At 44.6% G+C, this 20,685-nt stretch overlaps 1 protein-coding gene across 3 annotated transcripts in view; it reads left to right on the forward strand.

Annotated features, from left to right (window-relative positions):
• Positions 1 to 20,685, forward strand: part of LOC145347846 (KN motif and ankyrin repeat domain-containing protein 4-like) — a 97,260-nt gene that overhangs the window by 47,883 nt on the left and 28,692 nt on the right. For 2 of the 3 annotated variants that reach the window (XM_080195756.1, XM_080195755.1), the window contains exons 2-3: positions 17,201 to 17,292; positions 17,758 to 19,953. In XM_080195756.1, the coding sequence (XP_080051882.1) occupies positions 17,259 to 17,292; positions 17,758 to 19,953 (2,230 nt within the window). In that variant the 5' untranslated portion in view covers positions 17,201 to 17,258. Of the gene's footprint in view, positions 1 to 17,066; positions 17,098 to 17,200; positions 17,293 to 17,757; positions 19,954 to 20,685 lie in introns of those variants that run through there. The other variant, XM_080195757.1, reaches the window with a different exon arrangement.

Consider the following 20,685-nt stretch of genomic DNA (forward strand, 5'->3'; position numbering starts at 1 on the left):
AATCAACAAGAGGTTTCCTTGTCCAAGTTTGACCTGCAACCATGAGGCATTATGGGGTATGGAGTCAATGTTGAAGGGTAATTCCCTACCATCTGGATAACACTGTACACCCACCCCTCTGCTGGGTCTGTCCTGTGAGTGACACACAACAGACCCAAGAACAGCAATATTTTTGTCTGGGACATTATGGTGGGGATTCTCCTAAAAAAATTTGAAATCCCCAGTGTGTGGGAAAATGGAAGTGAATCCGACTATTTTTTCAGCATGATTTGCAGAATGAAGCTTCCACATTCCGTGCATTACAGAGTGTCCTGGCATGATTTATTCTGGAAATCAGGCAGGTGTATTCCCGCCCGAGATGCGGCAGTATATCTCTGAGCAGGCCACTGTGCATGTGCCGATCTTCAGAGTGGAGATTGATGCACATGCACTGGCCCCATGCTGCCAGTCTCCTGATCGCTGGCCCTCCTGAACTCTGGCCTTCGCTGCAACTCCCACTGCTGGCCTTCCGACTCCCCCACCCTCCCACCCCAGACAAGCCTGATCGCTCCCCCCTCGGCAACTCAATCTCCTCATCTTCCCACCGATGACAGTCCTAATTCACTCCTCACCACCGACAGTCCCAACCACCCCCCCTCACCCCCCGACAGCCCTAAAACCAACCCACACGGAAGACCAGCCCCGATCTCCTCTTCTCTCCTTCTCCCAGACATCCCAAATGCAGAGTGGCAATGAGTCCCTCCACCCTCACCAATCACACCCTCATTGGTTCCCCCAATAGGCCCCACCCCCTCTGCCACAGCTCATTGACCTCCCGAGAGGGGCCTCAATGGCCTCTTTTCCCTCCAGTGGGATCGACCCACCTGTTCCTCATTAATGGGGAGCAGGAGTAAACCCTGCTGGAGTGAACCACTCCCAGCAAAAGGGGGGAGATGCTAACAGACCCAGAGACTTCAGTCCCGGGTCCACTAATAACATTGAAAAGCTGATGTCCAAATTGCAGTCAGCTCCATGCTGATTTCTGGTGCGGAGCTGATTACGCTGCAAATCTTAGTCATGGAGACTCACCCAGTGGGAAGCCCGAAAAACGGCCTCCACTTATGCCTCCAGGCCCCCTGCACTGGCTGGGAGAATCACCCCCTATATATAAGGTATGATTCTATGGGTATGAATATGTCAGGCTGTTGCTTGACTAGTCTGTGAGACAGCTCTGCCAATCTTGGCACAAACCCCCAGATGTTAGTAAGGAGGAATTTGCAGGGTCAGTAGGGCTGGGTTTGCTGTTGTCGTTTCCAGAGCCTCAGTTTCATTCCTTTGTGTTTTCTTCATAGTTGTTGAATACAACTGAGTGTTTTGTTCGCCCATTTCAGAGGCATTCCAGACACAACCACTTTTGAGTCTGGAGTCACATAGGCCAGATCAGGTAAGGATGGCAGATTTACTTCCCTGAAGAACATGATGGGTTTTTATGACAATTGACAATGGTTTCATGGTTATTGTTAGATTTTTAATTCCAGATGTTTTACTGAGTTTTTAAGTTCCAATATCTGCCGTGGAGGGATTCAAACTGGGTCCCCAGAGCATTACTCGGTGTCTCTGGATTACTAATCAAGTGACTATACTACTGTGCTACTGCTTCAATTAAATACTGACTGCAAAGTTTGGGGACAAGCCCTTTGACAAATAAATTTGAGTGAACTAGAGCATTTCCCATGCCCCAGGTTATAAAAAGAATACTGTATATATAAACAAGCATTCTGTGTGAAAGCGTGTCTTGAACTGGCTATAAACATATTCCTCACACATTAATGTATACAACTGTTCGTGTTTATTTGTGTGTGTTTATGTGTGCATGTTTGTATATGGGTGCATACATGTGTACGTGCGCATGTGTGTGTCTGTGTGTGTGTGTGTGTGCGTGTGTGTGTGTCTGTGTGTGTGTGTGTGTGTGTGGATTTTGGCCCCTCGAACCTGCTCTATCATTCAACAAGGTCATGGCTGATTTATTTCTGTTTTGAATTCCGCATTTTCATCAATCCCGATAATGTTTCATTCCCTTGTCTACCTCTGCCCTACCTCTCACTGCCTCCTCTGTCTTCACTGTCTCACTGCCTCCAATGGCTCACTGCCTCCACTGTCTCCACTATCTCCACCGCCTCCACTGTCTCCACTGCCTCCACTGCCTCCACTGTCTCCGCTGCCTCCGCTGCCTCCACTGTCTCCACTGCCTCCACTGCCTCCACTATCTCCACCGCCTCCACTGCCTCCACTGTCTCCATTATCTCCACCGCCTCCGCTGCCTCCACTGCCTCTGCTGCCTCCACTGCCTGCACTGCCTCCACTGCCTCCACTATCTCCACCGCCTCCACTGCCTCCACTATCTCCACCGCCTCCACTATCTCCACCGCCTCCACTATTTCCACTGCCTCCACTGCCTCCACCGCCTCCACTGTCTCTACTGCCTCCACCGCCTCCACTGCCTCCACTATCTCCACTGCCTTCACTGCCTCCACTATCTCCACCGCCTCCACTATCTCCATTGCCTCCACTGCCTCCACTATCTCCACCGCCTCCACTATCTCCACTGCCTCCACCGCCTCCACTGCCTCCACTATCTCCACCGCCTCCACCGCCTCCACTGCCTCCACTATCTCCACTGCCTCCACCGCCTCCACTGTCTCTACTGCCTCCACCGCCTCCACTGCCTCCACTATCTCCACCGCCTCCACTGCCTCCACTATCTCCACCGCCTCCACTGCCTCCACTATCTCCACCACCTCCACTGCCTCCACTATCTCCACCGCCTCCACTGCCTCCACTATCTCCACCACCTCCACTGCCTCCACTATCTCCACCGCCTCCACTGCCTCCACTATCTCCACCGCCTCCACTGCCTCCACTATCTCCACCGCCTCCACTGCCTCCACTATCTCCACCGCCTCCACCGCCTCCACTGCCTCCACTATCTCCACCGCCTCCACTGCCTCCTCTGTCTCCACTGCCTCCTCTGTCTCCACTGCCTCCTCTGTCTCCACTGCCTCCACTGTCTCTACTGTCTCCACTGCCTTCACTGCCTCCACCACCTCCTGACGCAGACTGTTTCAGAGCCTCACAATCCTCTGAGGGAAAAGATTTCTTCTCTTCTCTGACCTGAAAGGGTTATTCCTAACTTTAAGACCTCATGCTGGACTCAGCCACAAGAGGAATGATCTTTTCTATGTCCAGCTTATCGTGACTATTTAGGATCTTATAAACTTCAGTCAAGTCCCCCTTACTATTCAAAACTCCAGTGGAAACAAGCCCAGTCTTTCTAACCTTTCCCCATAAGACGAGCCACTTATTCTGAGTGCCAATCTGGTAAACCTCCTCTGAATCCCTTCCAACATATTTACATCCTTCCTTAAATAAACACAGTACTGCACACAATATTCTGCATCTCATCTCACCAGTAACATGCTTATTTTTATGTTCAATTCCTCTTGTAATAAATGATAGCATTCTATCAGCCTTCTTAATTACTTGTTGCCCCTACACACTGACATTTTGTGGCTCATGTACTGGATCACCTAGAACCCTCAGCACCTCAGAATTCTGCAGCCGTTCTCTGTATAAATGATATTCTGCTTTTTTAGCGTTCCTGCCAAAGTGAACAATTTCACATTATGCTACATTTACCAAATTTTTGCCCACTCACTCAAACTATCCATATCTGTTTGCGACCTGTTTGTGTATGTCATGTTTATGTGTGTGTTTCGTATGTACGTGTTCTGTGTGAGTGTTCTGTGTATGTGTATGTGTCTGTGCGTTTCATGTGTCTGTATGTGTTTTGTGTGTCAGTGTGTGTTTCATGTGTCTGTCTGTGTTTTGAGTTTTTATGTGTGATGTGTGTGTATGTGTGTTTTGTGTGTTTGTGATTTTGTATGTGTTCTATGTGTGTGTATATGTGTGTGTATGTATGTGAGTGTGTGTTTGTGTCTGTGTGTATGTATGTTTGTTTGTCAGTGTGTGCATGTGTCTGTGTGTGTATGCGCCTGTGTGTGTGGTGTGTGTTTGGGGCTGTGTGTCTATGTGTCTGTGTGTGTGGGGCTGTATGTGTATGTGTCTGTGCATGCGTGCATGTATCTACGTTTGTGTGTGTGGGGATGCTGTGTGTGTGCATGTATCTGTGTGTGGGGCTGTGAGTGTACTTGTCTGTCTGTGTGTGTATGTATGTGTCTGTGTGTGGGGGGTGTGTGTGTGTGTGTGTGTGTTTGTGTGTGCGTGTGTGAGCGTGTGTATGTGTGTGGGGAGAGCTGTACGTGTATTTGTCGGTGTGTGTGTGTGTGTATGTGTGTGTGTGTGTTTGGCTCTGTGTGTCTGAGTGTCTGTGTGTGTGTATGTGCGTGTCTGTGTTTTGCCCCTTAAAATTGTTATACCTAAGCTTTTCTAATGACATAGTGTCACATTGTGTAGTCCTGACCTGAAGAAGAAAGTCATCTGATCTCTACCCTCTCTTCCCTCCCCCTTTCCCTCTCCATCCCGCTCACAGGCAGCAAGACTCTTCCCTCTCCCCACATCACACATAAGGGAAAACCCCAATAGCCCTGTTGGCACTGCCCCTTCATGTGCCCTTTGGCAGTGACCCATTGGCATTTCCCCCATGATACTGCCCCTTGGTATTGACCCATTGGCATTGCTCCCTTGGCACAGCTCCTTTGACATTTCCCCCTTAGCACTGCTCCCTAGCAATGCCGGGGCACTGCCAGGGGCCCTACGGGCACCTCCAAGCCTCTGGCATGCACAGCACAACTGGTTTTTGCTTTTGAAAACTAGTAGTGATTGGTGCCCATGTGACAGGGAGTGGGGGGGAGTGGGTGATGGGTACATGGTGGCTGCTCACTATGATGTCAAGCCCATTAGTTATATTAAGATTTATTTAAATCTATGGAAATCTGGTTCATATCCCTCGCTGGATGTGAAGCTGCTCTGGCAGAGGGCAGGGGAGATCTCAAACTGAGATCTCACTGACCCAAAGCCTGTTCACTCACAAAATTTAGCGGCCATTACAGGATTTGCACCCGTGGCTAACAGGGCCTATAGATCACACCTGTACTATACAACAAGAGAAATAAAAAGGAAGCCAATTTGTTTGCTGACGCAATTTAAATTTGGGCCATTTCAGTCCCAAGAACTTGACAATATCTAAATATCCACATGAAGGACAGTGGTTGTGTGAGATACTGGCTGATCGCTGAAGAATTGTATTCTGTGTGAATCAGTGTCTCAGCTTTCACATACAAGAGAGAAGAAACCCAGAGATTGACTCTGTCTGGGAGAGAACTCTACTTTAGGAGAACTGGAGCTTGTAAAACCGATTTACAAATAGCAGAATTCACAGTAATTGCATTTGGTGCTCCTTTATTGCTGTGTAATGTAACTGGCAGGGGTATTTCCAGAGAAAAATCTGCATGCAGTAATTAAATCCGACACTCAGCTACTGGGAGGAACAGGTAGTTAGATCTACAGGAATCAAGTTCATTTTTGAACTGGCAAGACATAAAAAGCTGGTGTAGAAACAAGAGTTTAAAAATAATTGAAAGAGGTCGAGAGATGGAACCATTAAATTGAAGCATAAATAGAAAAATGTAGGCAAGTTAAACTAAGCACGGAGATGCAAGTTAATAGGAAGACTCAGGAAAATGGAAGAGGTATCTATCGGTCATTTATCGCAACAGGAATGGTCTTAAGCACAGAAAATTGCAAAGAAAACTCAGATACCTTGGGTAAAGAGAGAGAATTGAGATGGAGTTAGTAAAGGTGGGTAATATGTCAATGTGGTAGAACAACCTTCATAGCGAGGGGGATTGAATATAAAAGTAGGGAGGTCTTGCTGCAGCTGTATAGGGCATTGGTGAGGCCGCAGCTAGAGTACTGTGTGCAGTTTTGGGCGCCGCACCTGCGCAAGGATATTTTGGCCCTGGAGGGAGTGCAGAGGAGGTTTACTAGGCTGATACCGGAGTTGAGGGGGTTGAGCTATGAGGAGAGGCTGAATAAACTAGGCTTGTACTCGCTAGAGTTTAGAAGAATGAGGGGAGATCTCATTGAGACGTATAAGATGATGAATGGGATGGATAGGATAGAGGTGGAGAGACTCTTCCCGCTCAGAAAGGACAGTAGGACTAGGGGGCACAGCCTCAAGATAAAGGGGAGGCGGTTTAGAACGGAGTTGAGGAGGAACTTCTTCACTCAAAGGGTGGTGAATCTCTGGAATTCTCTGCCCGTTGAAGTGGTGGAGGCTACCTCGCTAAATATTTTTAAGAAGCGGGTTGATGGGTTTTTGATAAGAGAGGGGATTAAGGGTTATGGGGAGAGGGCGGGAAAGTGGAACTGAGCCACAACAGATCAGCCATGATCTTATTGAATGGCGGGGCAGGCTCGAAGGGCTGGATGGCCTACTCCTGCTCCTATTTCTTATGTTCTTATGTTCAACCGATTACAAAAAGCCACAGGACAAATTATCATTCAAACACAGAATTAAAAAGAAGAAATTGAGCAGCAACCCAAGAGGATGGAATTCTTTTCACCTTCCACTCTGCCAGCTTCATTTGGGACACCACAACAAACATGACAGAGACTGTCCTCTAACAACCGAGCTCAGGTCTCTGCTGAGCGATCCATGCCTAGGGGTGCAGCATGAATACAGTGAAAGCCATGTTATCATACTCAATGTGACAGGGTCTACAATCGTAATGCAGGAACAACAATTTCACTGCCTGGACTGTACTGGAGCAGCTTGCCAGCTCTCGGCTGAATAAATGTTAAGATTGTTTGCTGCATAATCTCCCAATTGTAAAAGAATAACTAATTGTAGGTACATCGAACAGCCAAGGAGTAGGAACATTAGGAGGACCAGGAGGAAAAGGAATGAGTGAGTTTTGACAGTCGTTTTCTATGGAGCTGTCAACATTGACACTCCCCTTTCTAACCAGGCTGTCTACATCACACTAATAGTGATAACCCAATCCCCCATTCACCAGCAGTGCCATACATAACCTTACCCCGTCACCAAACATCTCAGCAACCGATTGGGCACAATGCAAAAATAAAAGCAACCACAAAATAAAACAAAGCAAATTTATAATTCAAATCATACCATATTGCCCACAAAAGTAACCTAAATGACCCATGTATGTTAGCTTCATGCTTGTCTTCTGTGTGCCTTTGTCTGTCCTCATGCTCTAAGGTAGTACAGCATTGCTGACAAAAGGCTGACTTTCAGTAGTGGACATTACACACAGCCACAGCAAATAATCTTGCCTCGTTCTGATCCTACAAATCATGGTTGGGGGCTGCACTATTTTGGCCTGAGTGCTGGAATTCTGGTTGGCTGACAGACAGACACAGTGAGAGCAGGAATGCTCAATTCAGCCGATCGCTACGTGGAGCCACTGTCACTCCCACAGTACAGCACCTCAGCAATCCAAGGAGTGTGTTGGAGGGCAGATTGATGGGCTCTGTGACAGCCTGAATGTCCATTTTCACACAGTATTCCACAGCCATGATGAGTGCGGCATGAGCGGCCACTGTAACACCGCGAGGTTGCATAGCTATTGCTTGTGTTGCAATGGAGCTGAGTCACCGGCCAGCAGTTGCTGCATCATGGTTGGGTCCATAACTATACAAACAGAGTTGACCATCCCTTCTAGGCTGGAAAGGATGGGCCCTGTGTCAACTTGGTGCTGGACTCCCCTTGACATTGAGCACAAGTTTTCTGGCAGAATTCCCAATTCACCATGCATTTCATTGTGCATATATATTAGTGTTCTTTGAAAAGCTGCCACATTAAAGTGCCCATCTGAGTCTTCTGTGACAGATGTCACGTGTAACCTCAGCCTCCAGTGAGCTGGCATGTTACTGTCCTTACCTGCCCCGACTGTAGGGTACTCATGCCCAGTGTCTCACCATATACTGATCCCACCTCTCTATTTTCCATTAAAGCGCAGGCAGTATCAGTATCTGAGCTGATGGCTGCCAGCGGTGCAGCTTCTTCATCGTTTTGTTTCTGCTGTAATTACACTAGCTGGCCAGCTTCCACTCCTTTAGTATCCAAAATGAGAAAGGCACAATGGGAATGTGGAGCATAGAGTTGGGGAGGGGGTGGGGGGAGAATTATAAAAGATGCCCACTCACATCATCTGCAGCCTGTAAATCAAAACAGAGAGTGGGCTGAGGGAAAGCTATGAGAAGAAGGTTTAGGAATGAGAATACCATCATCATTTCCAATGCTTCTGCCCCTCTGCCATCCACAGCTTCAGCATGGACATTTCAATAATGACCTGCACCAGCTTCTCCATAGCCCATCTGGGCACACCTGTTAGCTTCTGCTGCCACCGGCTGTGAACCATCTTGTTCTACAAGAAAATGGGAAATGTGTCAGTGAATGTCGTGCAAAATGTTCTCATGATATGTCCGTCATAGTTGAATAGCTGACAGAAGTACACGTTGTGAGGTGTGAGTGTGGATCTTGCATTAGATGTGGTGAAGTAAATGAATAAGATGTATGAGTCCTGGTGAAAGGTATTGGTGGTAAGTGAGTGGTGGGTTGTGGTGAATTGTGCAATAACTGTTGTAAACTATAGTATCTGAAGACATATTCACTGACTTTGACCAGTTCTTTCACTGAGTGAGGTCAGACCAGTTATTAGCAAATCAATTTCTATTCCAATTGTCAAATGAATGAGTGCAACAATATTTCTAGTAAAACTTTGATTTGATTTGATTTATTATTATCACATGTATTACTATACAGTGAAAAACATCATTTCTTGTGCACTATACAAAGCAAACGGTACATAGAGAAGGAAAGGAGAGAGTGCAGAATGTAATGTTACAGTCAGAGTTAAGATGTAGAGAAAGATTAACTTAATGTGAGGTTGGTCCATTCAAAAGCCTAATGGCAAAAGGGAAGAAGCTGCTCTTGAGCCGATTGGTATGCGTCCTCAGACTGTTGTATCTTTATCTCCATGGAAGAAGATGGAAGAGAGTATGTCTGGGGTACATGGGGTCCTTGATTATATTGGCTGCTTTTCCAAGGCAGCGGGAAGTGTAGGCAGAATCAGTGGGTGGGAGGCTGTACCTCCCACTGTACCTCAATGTACTTCAAGATAATTTCAGTATTATCACTTGTAACAAAGAAAACAAAACATACCACACTATCCTGTTTCGAACATGAGAACATAAGAAATAGGAACAGGAGTAGGCCACCTAACCCCTCGAGCCTGCCCCGCCATTCAATAAGATCTTGGCTGATCCTGTATTGGTTTAGTTCCACTTATCTGCCTGTTCCCCATAACCCTTAATTCCCTTATTGATCAGAAATCTATCTACCTGTGACTTAACCATATTCAACGAGGTAGCCTCCACTGCTTTAATAGGCAGAGAATTCTAAAGATTCACTACCCTCTGAGAGAAGAAGTTCCTCCTCAACTCTGTTCTAAACTGACTCCCCCTTATTTTGAGGCTGTGTCCTCTAGTTTTTGTTACCTTTCTAAGTGGAATGAATCTCTCTGCCTCCACCCTATCTAGCCCTTCATTATCTTATATGTCTCTATAAGATCACCCCATAGCCTTCGAAGGCCATGTACCTTCATCTCTGGTATAAACCTAGTGAACTTTCTCTGCACCCCCTCTAAGGCCAATATATCCTTTCGCAAATAAGGGGATCAAAACTGCACACAGTACTCCAGGTGCGGCCTTACCAGTACCCTGTACAGTTGCAGCAAGACCTCCCTACTTTTATATTCTATCCCCCTCGCTATAAAGGCCAACATTCCATTCGCCTTCTTGATCACCTGCTGCACCTGCAGACTGGGTTTTTGCGATTCATGCACAAGGACCCCCAGGTCCCTCTGCACCATAGCATTTAAATATTTATCACTATTTAAATAATAGTCCATTTTACTATTATTCCTTCCAAAGTGGATAACCTCACATTTGTCAACGTTATACTCCATCTGCCAGATCCTCGCCCGCTCATTCAGCTTATCCAAATCTCTCTGTAGACTTTCCGCATCCTCCACGCAATTCGCTTTCCTACTCATCTTTGTGTCATCAGCAAACTTTGTTGCCCTACACTCAACCCCCTTTTCCAGATCATCTATGCATATGGGAAACAGTTGAGGCCCCAGCACCAATCCCTGCGGCACTCCACTCGTCACCAACTGCCAACCAGAAAGTCACCCATTTATTCCAACTCTCTGCTCCCTGTTAGATAGCCAATCCTCAATCCACGCTAATACTTTACCCCCAACTACATGTTCCTTAATAATTTGCAGCAACCTTTTGTGAGGCACCTTATCAAACACCTTCTGGAAATCTAAAAACACTGCATCTACTGGTTCCCCTCTATCAACTGCACTTGTTATATCTTCTATTAGTGGACTGAAGATTACTTTATGGGATCAGAGAAGAGGTTGACCTCTATATCTTTTCTAGCTTTCCACATCAAGGAATTGGACAGAAAGGCTGCTGGTTAAAGTAGTTATTACCCCCCATGCCTTCCCCACTTTTGGAAGGATCTCTCCTTGTTGAAATCTCCCAGGTGAACTTCACAAGAAGGTCTAACAGTATAATTAGTATAATATTAATAGTGGTATATAGTGTAGTAATAGTACAATATAATAGACAATATTAAATTATAATGGACAAGGAAGTTCATTGGCGTATAGGAGTATGTTCAAATTGTGTAAGTGTGTGAACCATGGCTTATTTCGTAGCATTATCACCATCGAAGTCCCAGGTTCAATTCCTAATCCAGAGCTTGAGCACAAAAATAAAGTTGACGGTCTACTGCAGTCCTGAGGGAGTGCCGCACTGTCAGAGGGTCAGTACTGAGGGAGTGCCGCACTGTCAGAGGGTCAGTACTGAGGGAGTGCCGTTTTGTCAAAGGGTCAGTACTGAGGGAGTGCCGCACTGTCAGAGGGTCAGTACTGAGGGAGTGCCGCACTGTCAGAGGGTCAGTACTGAGGGAGTGCCGCACTGTCAGAGGGTCAGTACTGAGGGAGTGCCACACTGTCAGAGGGTCAGTACTGAAGGCACATTCCACTGTCAGCGGGTCACTTTTGAGGGAGCGATTCACTGTCAGAGGGTCAGTACTGAGGGAGTGCCGCACCATCAGAGGGTCAGTACTGAGGGAGTGCCTCACTGTCAGAGGCTCAGTCCTGACGGAGTGCCGTTTTGTCAAAGGGTCAGTACTGTGGGAGTGCCACACTGTCAGAGGATCAGTACTGAGGGAGTGCCACACTGTCAGAGGGTCAGTACAGAGGGAGTGCCGTTTTGTCAAAGGGTCAGTACTGAGGGAGTGCCACACTGTCAGAGGGTCAGTACTGAGGGAGTGCCACACTGTCAGAGGGTCAGTACTGAGGGAGTGCCGTCTTGTCAAAGGGTCAGTACTGAGGGAGTGCCGCACTGTCAGAGGGTCAGTACTGAAGGAACACTGCACTGTCAGAGGCTCAGTACTGAGGGAGTGCCACACTGTCAGAGGGTCAGTACTGAAGGAACACTGCACTGTCAGAGGCTCAGTACTGAGGGAGTGCCGCACAGTCAGAGGGTCAGTACTGAGGGAGTGCCACACTGTCAGAGGCTCAGTACTGAGGGAGTGCTGCACTGTCAGAGGGTCAGTACTGAAGGAACTCTGCACTGTCAGAGGCTCAGTACTGAGGGAGTGCCGCACTGTCAGAGGGTCAGTGCTGAAGGAACACTGCACTGTCAGAGGCTCAGTACTGAGGGAGTGCCGCACTGTCAGAGGGTCAGTACTGAAGGAACACTGCACTGTCAGAGGCTCAGTACTGAGGGAGTGCCGCACAGTCAGATGTGGAGCCTTTCGGATGAGCCATTAAATCTGTTTGAATGGATGTAGAAGGTTCCACAGGCACAGTTTTCAAGAGGATCAGAAGAGTTATCCATGGTGCCTGACCAATGTTTATCTTTCAATTAATGCTACATAAAAAAATCTGCTACCTGGTCATTATCATATTGCTGCTTGTGGGAGCTTGCTGTGCACATTTTAGCTGCAGCATTTGTGACATTCCAATAGTAATTAAGTTTCAGAAGTGCGTCATTGGCTGTAAAATACTTTGTGATGTTCAGTGGTCATGAAATGTGCTATAGGAATGTTAGTTTTCCCTTTTAAGAACTGGACTGGAAGCACTGATCATTGTAATGATCTCAGTGCCACACTTCAGCTCAGATCTTGTAAAGCTTTGTGACTGGATCTTTACTCAAAGCAACATTTTAAATCAGCCTGAAATCCTTCTGTAGTGGAATAGCTAAATCCTAAAGTGTGTGAGAGAGATTGAAATACACAGAGTTAAAGGTAACCATGCAATCTAAGAACTTGGAAAAAGCAGATGGGTTGAAAGTTGGAGGTGGGGGGGTGAATGCTAGCTCTGATCATGGGGAAAGGGTGGAACCTTGAGACTTTTGTGGTGGGGTCAAGGTGGGCAGAGGTTACTTTTTGCTTTGATTTAAACGTGGCACCCTGACTTTGCTTGCATATTGAGGCCTCCCCGCACCTCCCCCCCACCCCCACCCCCACCCCCACCCCGACGGTGTGAAACTTACCTCTCTGTTTTTTGTGGCAGAGTTTGATATCTGGAGAGAAACATGCCATTTTCATCGCCAGAAACATCACTTTGCCATTTCTTTTTTGCCCTGTGATTCTGTGATATTGCTGTATATGGTCTAAATTAGATTGAGGATATTTAAAACATGCTGAGTAATCTGTGTAAGTATTAGCAGAACATCATATTCTGTGTGTTCATAGATGGTATCAATAGTAGGAAAATATTCTCTTGTGTGGGTTTATAGATTAACAGATGTAGGAGTTGAGTGACAGACTGAGGTTAACTATCTAATGGCTTTAGGTATTAAACACTGATTGTAAAGTATAACTTTATAAATATACAGAATTAGATCTTCAGTACTTGCTTAATGTGTCCTTTGTCTTTTAATAAAACTGTAGTTGCTGTGCTATGAGGAACGACATAAGATATGAAGAGAAAAGTGAACAAATTAACCTTTTGCCTGAATCCTACTTCTTGTTCATTATTGGATTGGGAAAATGATGGTGATCATGAGTCAATTATACAATAGGTAATAAAGAATGAAGCTCTCTCCATGCTGTCTGAATTATCCACCTTAAAAACAGTTCAGCAGAGCCCGCTGCTGCAGCAGTGTGTCATTCCCCACCATATCCCTGTGACTGAATGAGATAACTGAATTATGTATCGTTTTGCTTTGAGCCCATTCCAACTGGCATATGCATTCAGCCTATTGAATTCTAAGGGCATACAGAACAAAAAGCGTGGGGGAAACTAACTTTACACAAGCCTGAACTCGATTCAAGCAGAGCTTTCAGGGTGAATGTAAATTTTTGAATTGTTTATATTGATTACCAGATGTAAGCATGGGATACAAAAAGATGCCTCTTCATTACTGCAAACTGGAGTCACCAGGGATTTAAAACTAATCTCTTGGACACTCTAGAATGCAACTCTGGAGAAAAAAAACATGAAAATCAAAAAAATTATTAACCAATAATGGAGAAGGCCTAACACTTTCTAACATGTTTGGTGGACATTTGTTACGTAAGTTCCACAAGTTCTCACCCTTCTGGGTATGTGATTACCAAGTCTCTGGTTGATATGTTAGTGAGGTACACCTTCTGAAGCAACTCTTGAGGAGAAGCCTCCTGATTTCTGTGTTTAACTGTGTGTGTGTGCAATCACTGAAGTTGCTGTCTGATTTACTCTTTACTAATGGTAATAATTAATGGTGTAATGGTCTAATTCTATCTGAGAGATTAGGCCATTAGACCTGAGTAACAGGAATAGACAGGATAGATTCAGAAAGAATGATCCGAGTGGTGGGGGAATCCAGAACTAGGGATCATAATTTGAGGATAAGGGGTAAATCTTTTAGGGCTGAGATGAGGAGAAACTTCCTCACCCAAAGAGTGGTGAATTCACTACCACAGAAAGTAGTTAGGCCAAAATGTCATGTGATTTCAAGAAGAAATTAGATATAGCTCTTGCGGCTAAAGAGATATGGAGGGAAGGGGGGATCAGGATATTGAATTTTGATGATTGGCCATGAACAAAATGAATGATGGAGCAGGCTTGAAGGGCCGAATGGCCTGCTACTGCTTCTATTTGCTATGTTTCTATAACAGTGAGCGCTGATAGCCTCGTCATTATTTCTATTGTAAAGGCTGGGCCAGTGATGCAAATTGCACCCAAAACGCTTACACATGACATACAAATCCCTTGGCTTGCTTTCTGTACAGTCAAGAAAAGATTAGCCAAACACCCTTTTGTTAAGATATCGCTATTATACCTCGCACTACACAGATTAACCATCTGTAAAAAGCCTGCGTCTTACACATATCCCACCTCCACCCATCAAGCTTGCTCTGTGTTTATAACCACAAGGTCAGTTTACTGATGGAGTTGGTCAATAGTTGAAAGTTGCTTGATCCCATCAATTGTACAAGGATTTGTTGTCACTAGCTATGTGCATGACCAAGAGGTGAGACCTCTAATCAAGTGGAAGGAACTGCAAATTTCAGTTAATTATTTACTTCTGGTGACAGGTTTGACACGAATAAGATCAGTGAAAGTTCAACACCCTCTCATCCCTCTAGCCCCACATAGATTTCTGGCCCTGTGATGGAGACTTTTCCATGGTTTCCAGCAGCCCTGGGCCAGCAAAGTCAAACGGCCTTTCTTCACTTGTGGATCTCGTGATTGAGTGACCATGGGGGTTGGGGGTTGGGGGGTGGGGGGGGGGGGGGGGGCGGTGGGCGGTGGGGGAGGTGTGGGGGGGCTGTGGTGGGCCGGTGGGGGGGCGGGGGTGGGAGAGAGAGAGTGGTTGAGCAGCAAAGCTTCACTTGATCCTGGTTTTTACTTGAAGGCAATCTGTGCACTTTCCAGCAGAGATGACCAGATAGTGAACTAGACCAAGCAGAGCTACGAGAGGGAGAACTAGTGAGACTAACTGTACTGCTCCAACTACTGTCCTACTTAGTGAAGATTGACCTTTTTGACATAATTATTCCTTTTCCTGAGTTTTCTGATTGTACCAACATAAACTTTCAAATGTACAGAAGGCATTGTCATGGCATAACATGAAACAGTCTCATCTCTGTATGTGAATCTCCAAAAGGATGCCACACAGCTTGCACATGGCAAGATTGGATAAGCAAGTTTTTGGTAAGCTGTAATACTGGCATTTTTGTTACAATGTTTTTTTTCAAATGTCCAAGATCTGCAGTATTTCACTTTTATTGAATCATAGAATCCCTACACTGCAGAAGAAGGCTATCCGAAATATCGAGTCTACTCTGACCACAATCCCACCCAGGTCTGATCCCCATAACCCCACACTTTTACTCTGGCTAGTCGCCCTGACACCAAGGGGCAATTTAGCATGACCATTCAACCTAAGCTGCACATCTTTAGACTAAGGGAGGAAACCAGAGCACCTGGAGGAGAGTGTGTAAACCCCATACAGTCACCTGAGACCAGAATCGAACCCGGATTCCTGGCACTGTGAGACAGCAGCACTAACCATTGGGCCACCATGTTGCCCCTGTGCCACTGTGCTGCCCAATGTCAAAGATTACTCCTCAGAAATCCGAGAACTTTGTTTTGCATGCTGTCTGCTGAATGTGGAAACCCCATTGAATATTAGTTTTAAGATGAATCCCCATGTATGGTTGTGCATCTATCTGTTGGAGAACTTGATTACAGAACTAAGGCTATCTTTTGGTGGGTTGTTTTTGTTGCTAGTTCATATGGTGCAGTTTATTTTCATTTTGAATGCCATCTCCCAGTGATGCTGCTATTTTTACAAATCCAAAAGATCACCTTGTAATGAATTAATATAGTTCTATAAGAATCCACCATCATGGACTAAGCCCTCTCTCTTGTATTTTTTTCTCTCTACGGCCTACTTGTCGGCTGCAATCCATTCTCCACCAACCCAATTGAGCTGACAATGCAATCCCACAAACTACAAAGACTATTTGTTTCCAAGCTAATGTATCAGCAATCTTTCTTACAAGAACAACTCCACTGTGGACCAAGCAGCCAAAAGAAATAATCAGAGACCTATCACTTGAAATCTTCAAAACCCATATTTAGATCACCTCCATTTATATATCTTTTATTATTGTGACTGCCATATCAACTGGTCATCTGATGTTCAGCCAGCACTAACCACATTCATAAATATTGGTGAAATAGGGATGTTAGTCTGGAATGCAAACTCAGCCACAGGATAAACAATTGGAGATGGATAAAATCACCCTTCAATGCCCAGTTTCACTGTGAAGAATGGAGAGATTTAAATGCAGGTCATGACTAAAGCACTATAATCTGGGCTGAATCAGCACTATCTCCAGTAAAAATAAGTTGTGTTTTGCTCAAATGTGAGAGTAACCCTTGTCTATTCTGTCAGTGCACTATTTGTGTCATCACTTTGTTGACTGTGGATGGTCTGGCACTTGTGTATGTTAAATGGAATCTCAATTAGCTCAGTTGGCTAGACGGTGAGTATGTGGCTTAGGTTAGTGGCCACAGTATGGACTTTGATTCCTGTTTCAGCTGAGGTTGATTCACCCTGACACTGAGGGTGGAAGGCAATGGCAAACTTCCCCTAACAATAACTGCCAAGAAAATCAGGAGGAGGTCATTTGGCCCATCATACCTGCATCAACAACAATCCCACCCAGGCCCCGTCCACGTAACTCCATGTATTTACCCTGCTAGTTACCCTGACACTATGGGGCAATTCAGCATGGCCAATCCACCTAACCTGCACATCTTTGAACTGTGGGAGGAAACCAGAGCACCTGACAGAAATCCTCGCAGATGATTCAGGATGACACAGCAGCAGACAATGTGTCAAGAACCTGCCTTCAGGCAGAGCACAAGGAAGGAATCTCATGCCATGCTTTGCAGAACATGTTTTAATATCTCCTTATCTCCTACTGGACTTTATACCTCATTCAGTTTCTGAGCATAGGATAGTACTTCATCAGCAAATTACAGTGAATCAGTAAAGTGAATTTGTTCGTGATGCAGCACAAAATATTGAACAATATTTGTTTACTTTGAACACCTGAAAGAATTTAATTTTCTTTTTTAACTTTTGTTTACAGCTCACTCAATTTGATTCACTTCTTCGTTGTGGTTTATTTTGCTAATAAAGGGGAAGGAATGTCACAAGTTCTTCAATCTACACATCATCCAGGTAGGAATATTTATTGTACAATGTTTTATTGAAATCATTTATCAATGAATCAATTAATTTGTGTGATTTATTTCATTGGACTACTAAAACCAGCAAACATTTGGAAAGTTATAAAGGATGATATATGTTGAATGTAATTATAAGCTGGTATCTTATCCAAAGCTTTTAAGAACATAAGAACATAAGAAATAGGAGCAGGAGTAGGCCATCTAGCCCTTCGAGCCTGCCCCGCCATTCAATACGATCATGGCTGATCTGTTGTGGCTCAGTTCCACATTCCCGCCCTCTCCCCATAACCCTTAATCCCCTCGCTTGTCAAAAACCCATCAACCCGCGTCTTAAAAATATTTAGCGATTTTAAAAATATTTTGTTAGGCATGTTATAACAAATGAGCTGGGTTTTCATCTATGCCTTATGAGCTGCAAATCTTGCTATTTAATAGTTTCTTCTTTAATTTTTTGAAGCCAACATCAAGTTGTCTGGCATGTGCCTCAATGCAGACGGAAAGAAGGAATCTCCATATTCTGTAGAAACCCCTTATGGTTTCCATCTGGACCTGGACTTTCTGAAGTATGTGGATGACATAGAGAAAGGAAATACCATCAGGAAGATTAAAATACACAAGAAATCTAAACAGCTGAAATGCAGCACATTGCCAAGAAATTTCAGCATTCCCGAAACTCGATACCCCTCAGCTGAACCTCATTCCTGCAGAAGCCATGGGGATAAGGGAATGGCACCTACCAATGGATGCAAAGTGACCCATCTTCAAGAATTATTCATAGGTTCTCCAGGTCGCGTGGACCCAATTATATCACAACGCAATGTGCATGATTGTAGGTCTGAAAAAACTTTACCTAATACCAAGGAAAGGTTGAAGGAGAATGGGAAATTTGTGCCAAGCTGGGTGAAACCTCCTTTCCTCAGGGCAGCCAGCATGCCAATTAATTTCAAGGCACTGAGTTTAGAGGAACAACATCAGTCTCCTTCCTCATTCCAGCAGAAATTAAAGTACTTGGAAAATGATCTCTTCAGGACGTCAGGTGATCCACTTGCCCAGGACAACTCTAGTACCTCCGCAACAACTCAGCATTCAAATCTGACACCAACCCAGCTCTCTCAGATACAGCAACAAATTAGGATTGCTCAAAACAAAACCAAAGAGATAGGAGAGCAAGTTAAAACCATTTCTGAGCTTAAAAAGCAAATATTTGTGTTGCAGGAAGAAAATGAAAAGCTCAGTATTCAAATAAAAAATCAACAGAGCACTGTGCAGAAAGCAAGCTATGCACTGCAGGGGAAAAACAATGTCAACATGTATAAAACTCAGTGTGTCAATAAAGAAAGTCAAAGCGATTCATCAATTGGCTTTGAAAGGCAAGTGCCATTTTCAAGCAAAAGTCTATCCTCTGAAATGTTTCTGTCAAATGACAAGTTTAAACATGAAGAAATGACAGGTCTCAATTGTCAAAATGATCTTGCCTCAAATTCTTTAGTTAGTGAAAACAAGAACTTTGATCCTATTCCCCACAAAGAATTACTTGAAAGTTCTCATGCTGTAGGGGATAGTGAACACAAAATTAGGGATGTGGGTGTTCAAGTTGTCGAAGAGAAATTGAGTTTGGTACTTGAGGCACACCCCAGCACAAATGGACTTGCCATTAAAGAACTAAGAACCACAGTGTCCACGTTGGAGCAGCAACTTGAAGGTGGAACTCAAGGGAATAGGTTTGAACAGCCAGGTGGCATGCTTGATGCTAGCAAGGTTAACCCTAACCCAAAGACACTACATGGTGACCAGTCTTTGCGCTTGGAAAAGAAACATGAACAAGACCAATCTGAGATATGTATTACAAGTAATCGGCCAACCAATGAAGAAACCACTAAAACAGAATTAAGTGACCTAAAGGAAATGTGCATACGTGAAATTGATGCCCAACCATCCACTCGGTCAGTCGCTTGTGGAGATTGCACCGTCAATGTAACGGTCACAACATTAAAAGAGACACAAAGTTTTGGGGTCAATACAGATCGTATCACTGTCAATGATGCAGCAATCATGGCAACAGTTGAAACAATCGACAAAGCAACAGATTCGACAGTCAGAATGTGCAACAAAGCTGTTGAGACTGAGCCTGTATTATCACTGCATCGTATTGCTCATGTAACTGGTGTGTCTAACAGAGTGAACGAAGTAGTAAAAAACATTGGTGTAAAAGGTGACAATGTCAAGAATAGCTCTGACAATCTAAGGAGCAATCAAACCAGGTCTACTGACAGCAGGAGTGCTGAAATAGGAGATGAAAAAGAATGTTCAAGTATTACAAATAGCCAGTACGCTGAATGTGAAAAGGAAGTAGATTGCCGAATTTCAGATTCCCCAGATCCGACTTTAGATACCATCCCACAACCTGAATCCCGATTAATTTCAACAAACCCTGAAGCAGAGCAGTGTATTAAAAAAATTGAGGCCCTTCTATGCAAACAGCAATCTTTTTTGGAGCAGAATTATCCTGAGTTGGCACTGAACTTTCAGAAACTTTGTTCAAGTATTAGATCTTTCAGTAGTCAATTGATGAACTCTCTTCAACCATTGCCCTCACCCGATTCTACACTTCACCCAGCAGAAGAAGGCTCTCATAGAAAGGACAGTGAATCAGGTACGTTCCCAAATAGTTAATATTTAGACATTCCTCTGAATCAGCAGTTTAAGAAAATGCTTCTGTTTTATTCCAGTTTATTGTTTTTTTCTTTAAGGTGGTCTAGGTCTATGAGGATGTATAATATTCTGGCCCCATATTTCAACTGGCCACTCTTGATGTGTTTGTGCAGGTGCCAGATTATTTGACCAGGAGGGGCATCACAACTGAGTCTGACATCCCCTATGCAAGCCATCCACAGAAATTAATGTTTTGAGCGAGAGTCACTATTTATCAATCTCTGCCTGACTTTTATTTCTCTCCTAGGTCAGGGAACTGAGAGTAATTGTCTTGTTACTAACATCCAATCAGCATTTGCTAGATCAACATCAAGAAAGAAAATTGGCAAAAAAGCAGTGAGAGGTGCTGTTTCAGCTGGGACTGAATGTACATTGAGAGTATGAAAGAATAACCACTTGGCGGTCAGTTAAAATGAGGAAACACATCATTTGCCTGAAATCACAACAACTGGCAAAAGCAATGTGGATCATTCAAAAATTCAAAGATCCACAAGGCCCACAATGACAAGTCAGAGCACAGGAAAGTGATGGAGAATCTGGTGAACTGGTGCAGTGACAATAATCTCTCCCTCAATGTTAACAAAACGAAAGAGATAGTCATCAATTTCAGGAAGCGTAATGGAGGACATGCCTCTGTCTACATCAGTGGGGTCAAAATGGAAATGTTGTGAGC

Source organism: Carcharhinus amblyrhynchos, chromosome 9, assembly GCF_965287045.1.
Source record: "Carcharhinus amblyrhynchos chromosome 9, sCarAmb.v2.hapA, whole genome shotgun sequence".
Taxonomy (NCBI): domain Eukaryota; kingdom Metazoa; phylum Chordata; class Chondrichthyes; order Carcharhiniformes; family Carcharhinidae; genus Carcharhinus; species Carcharhinus amblyrhynchos.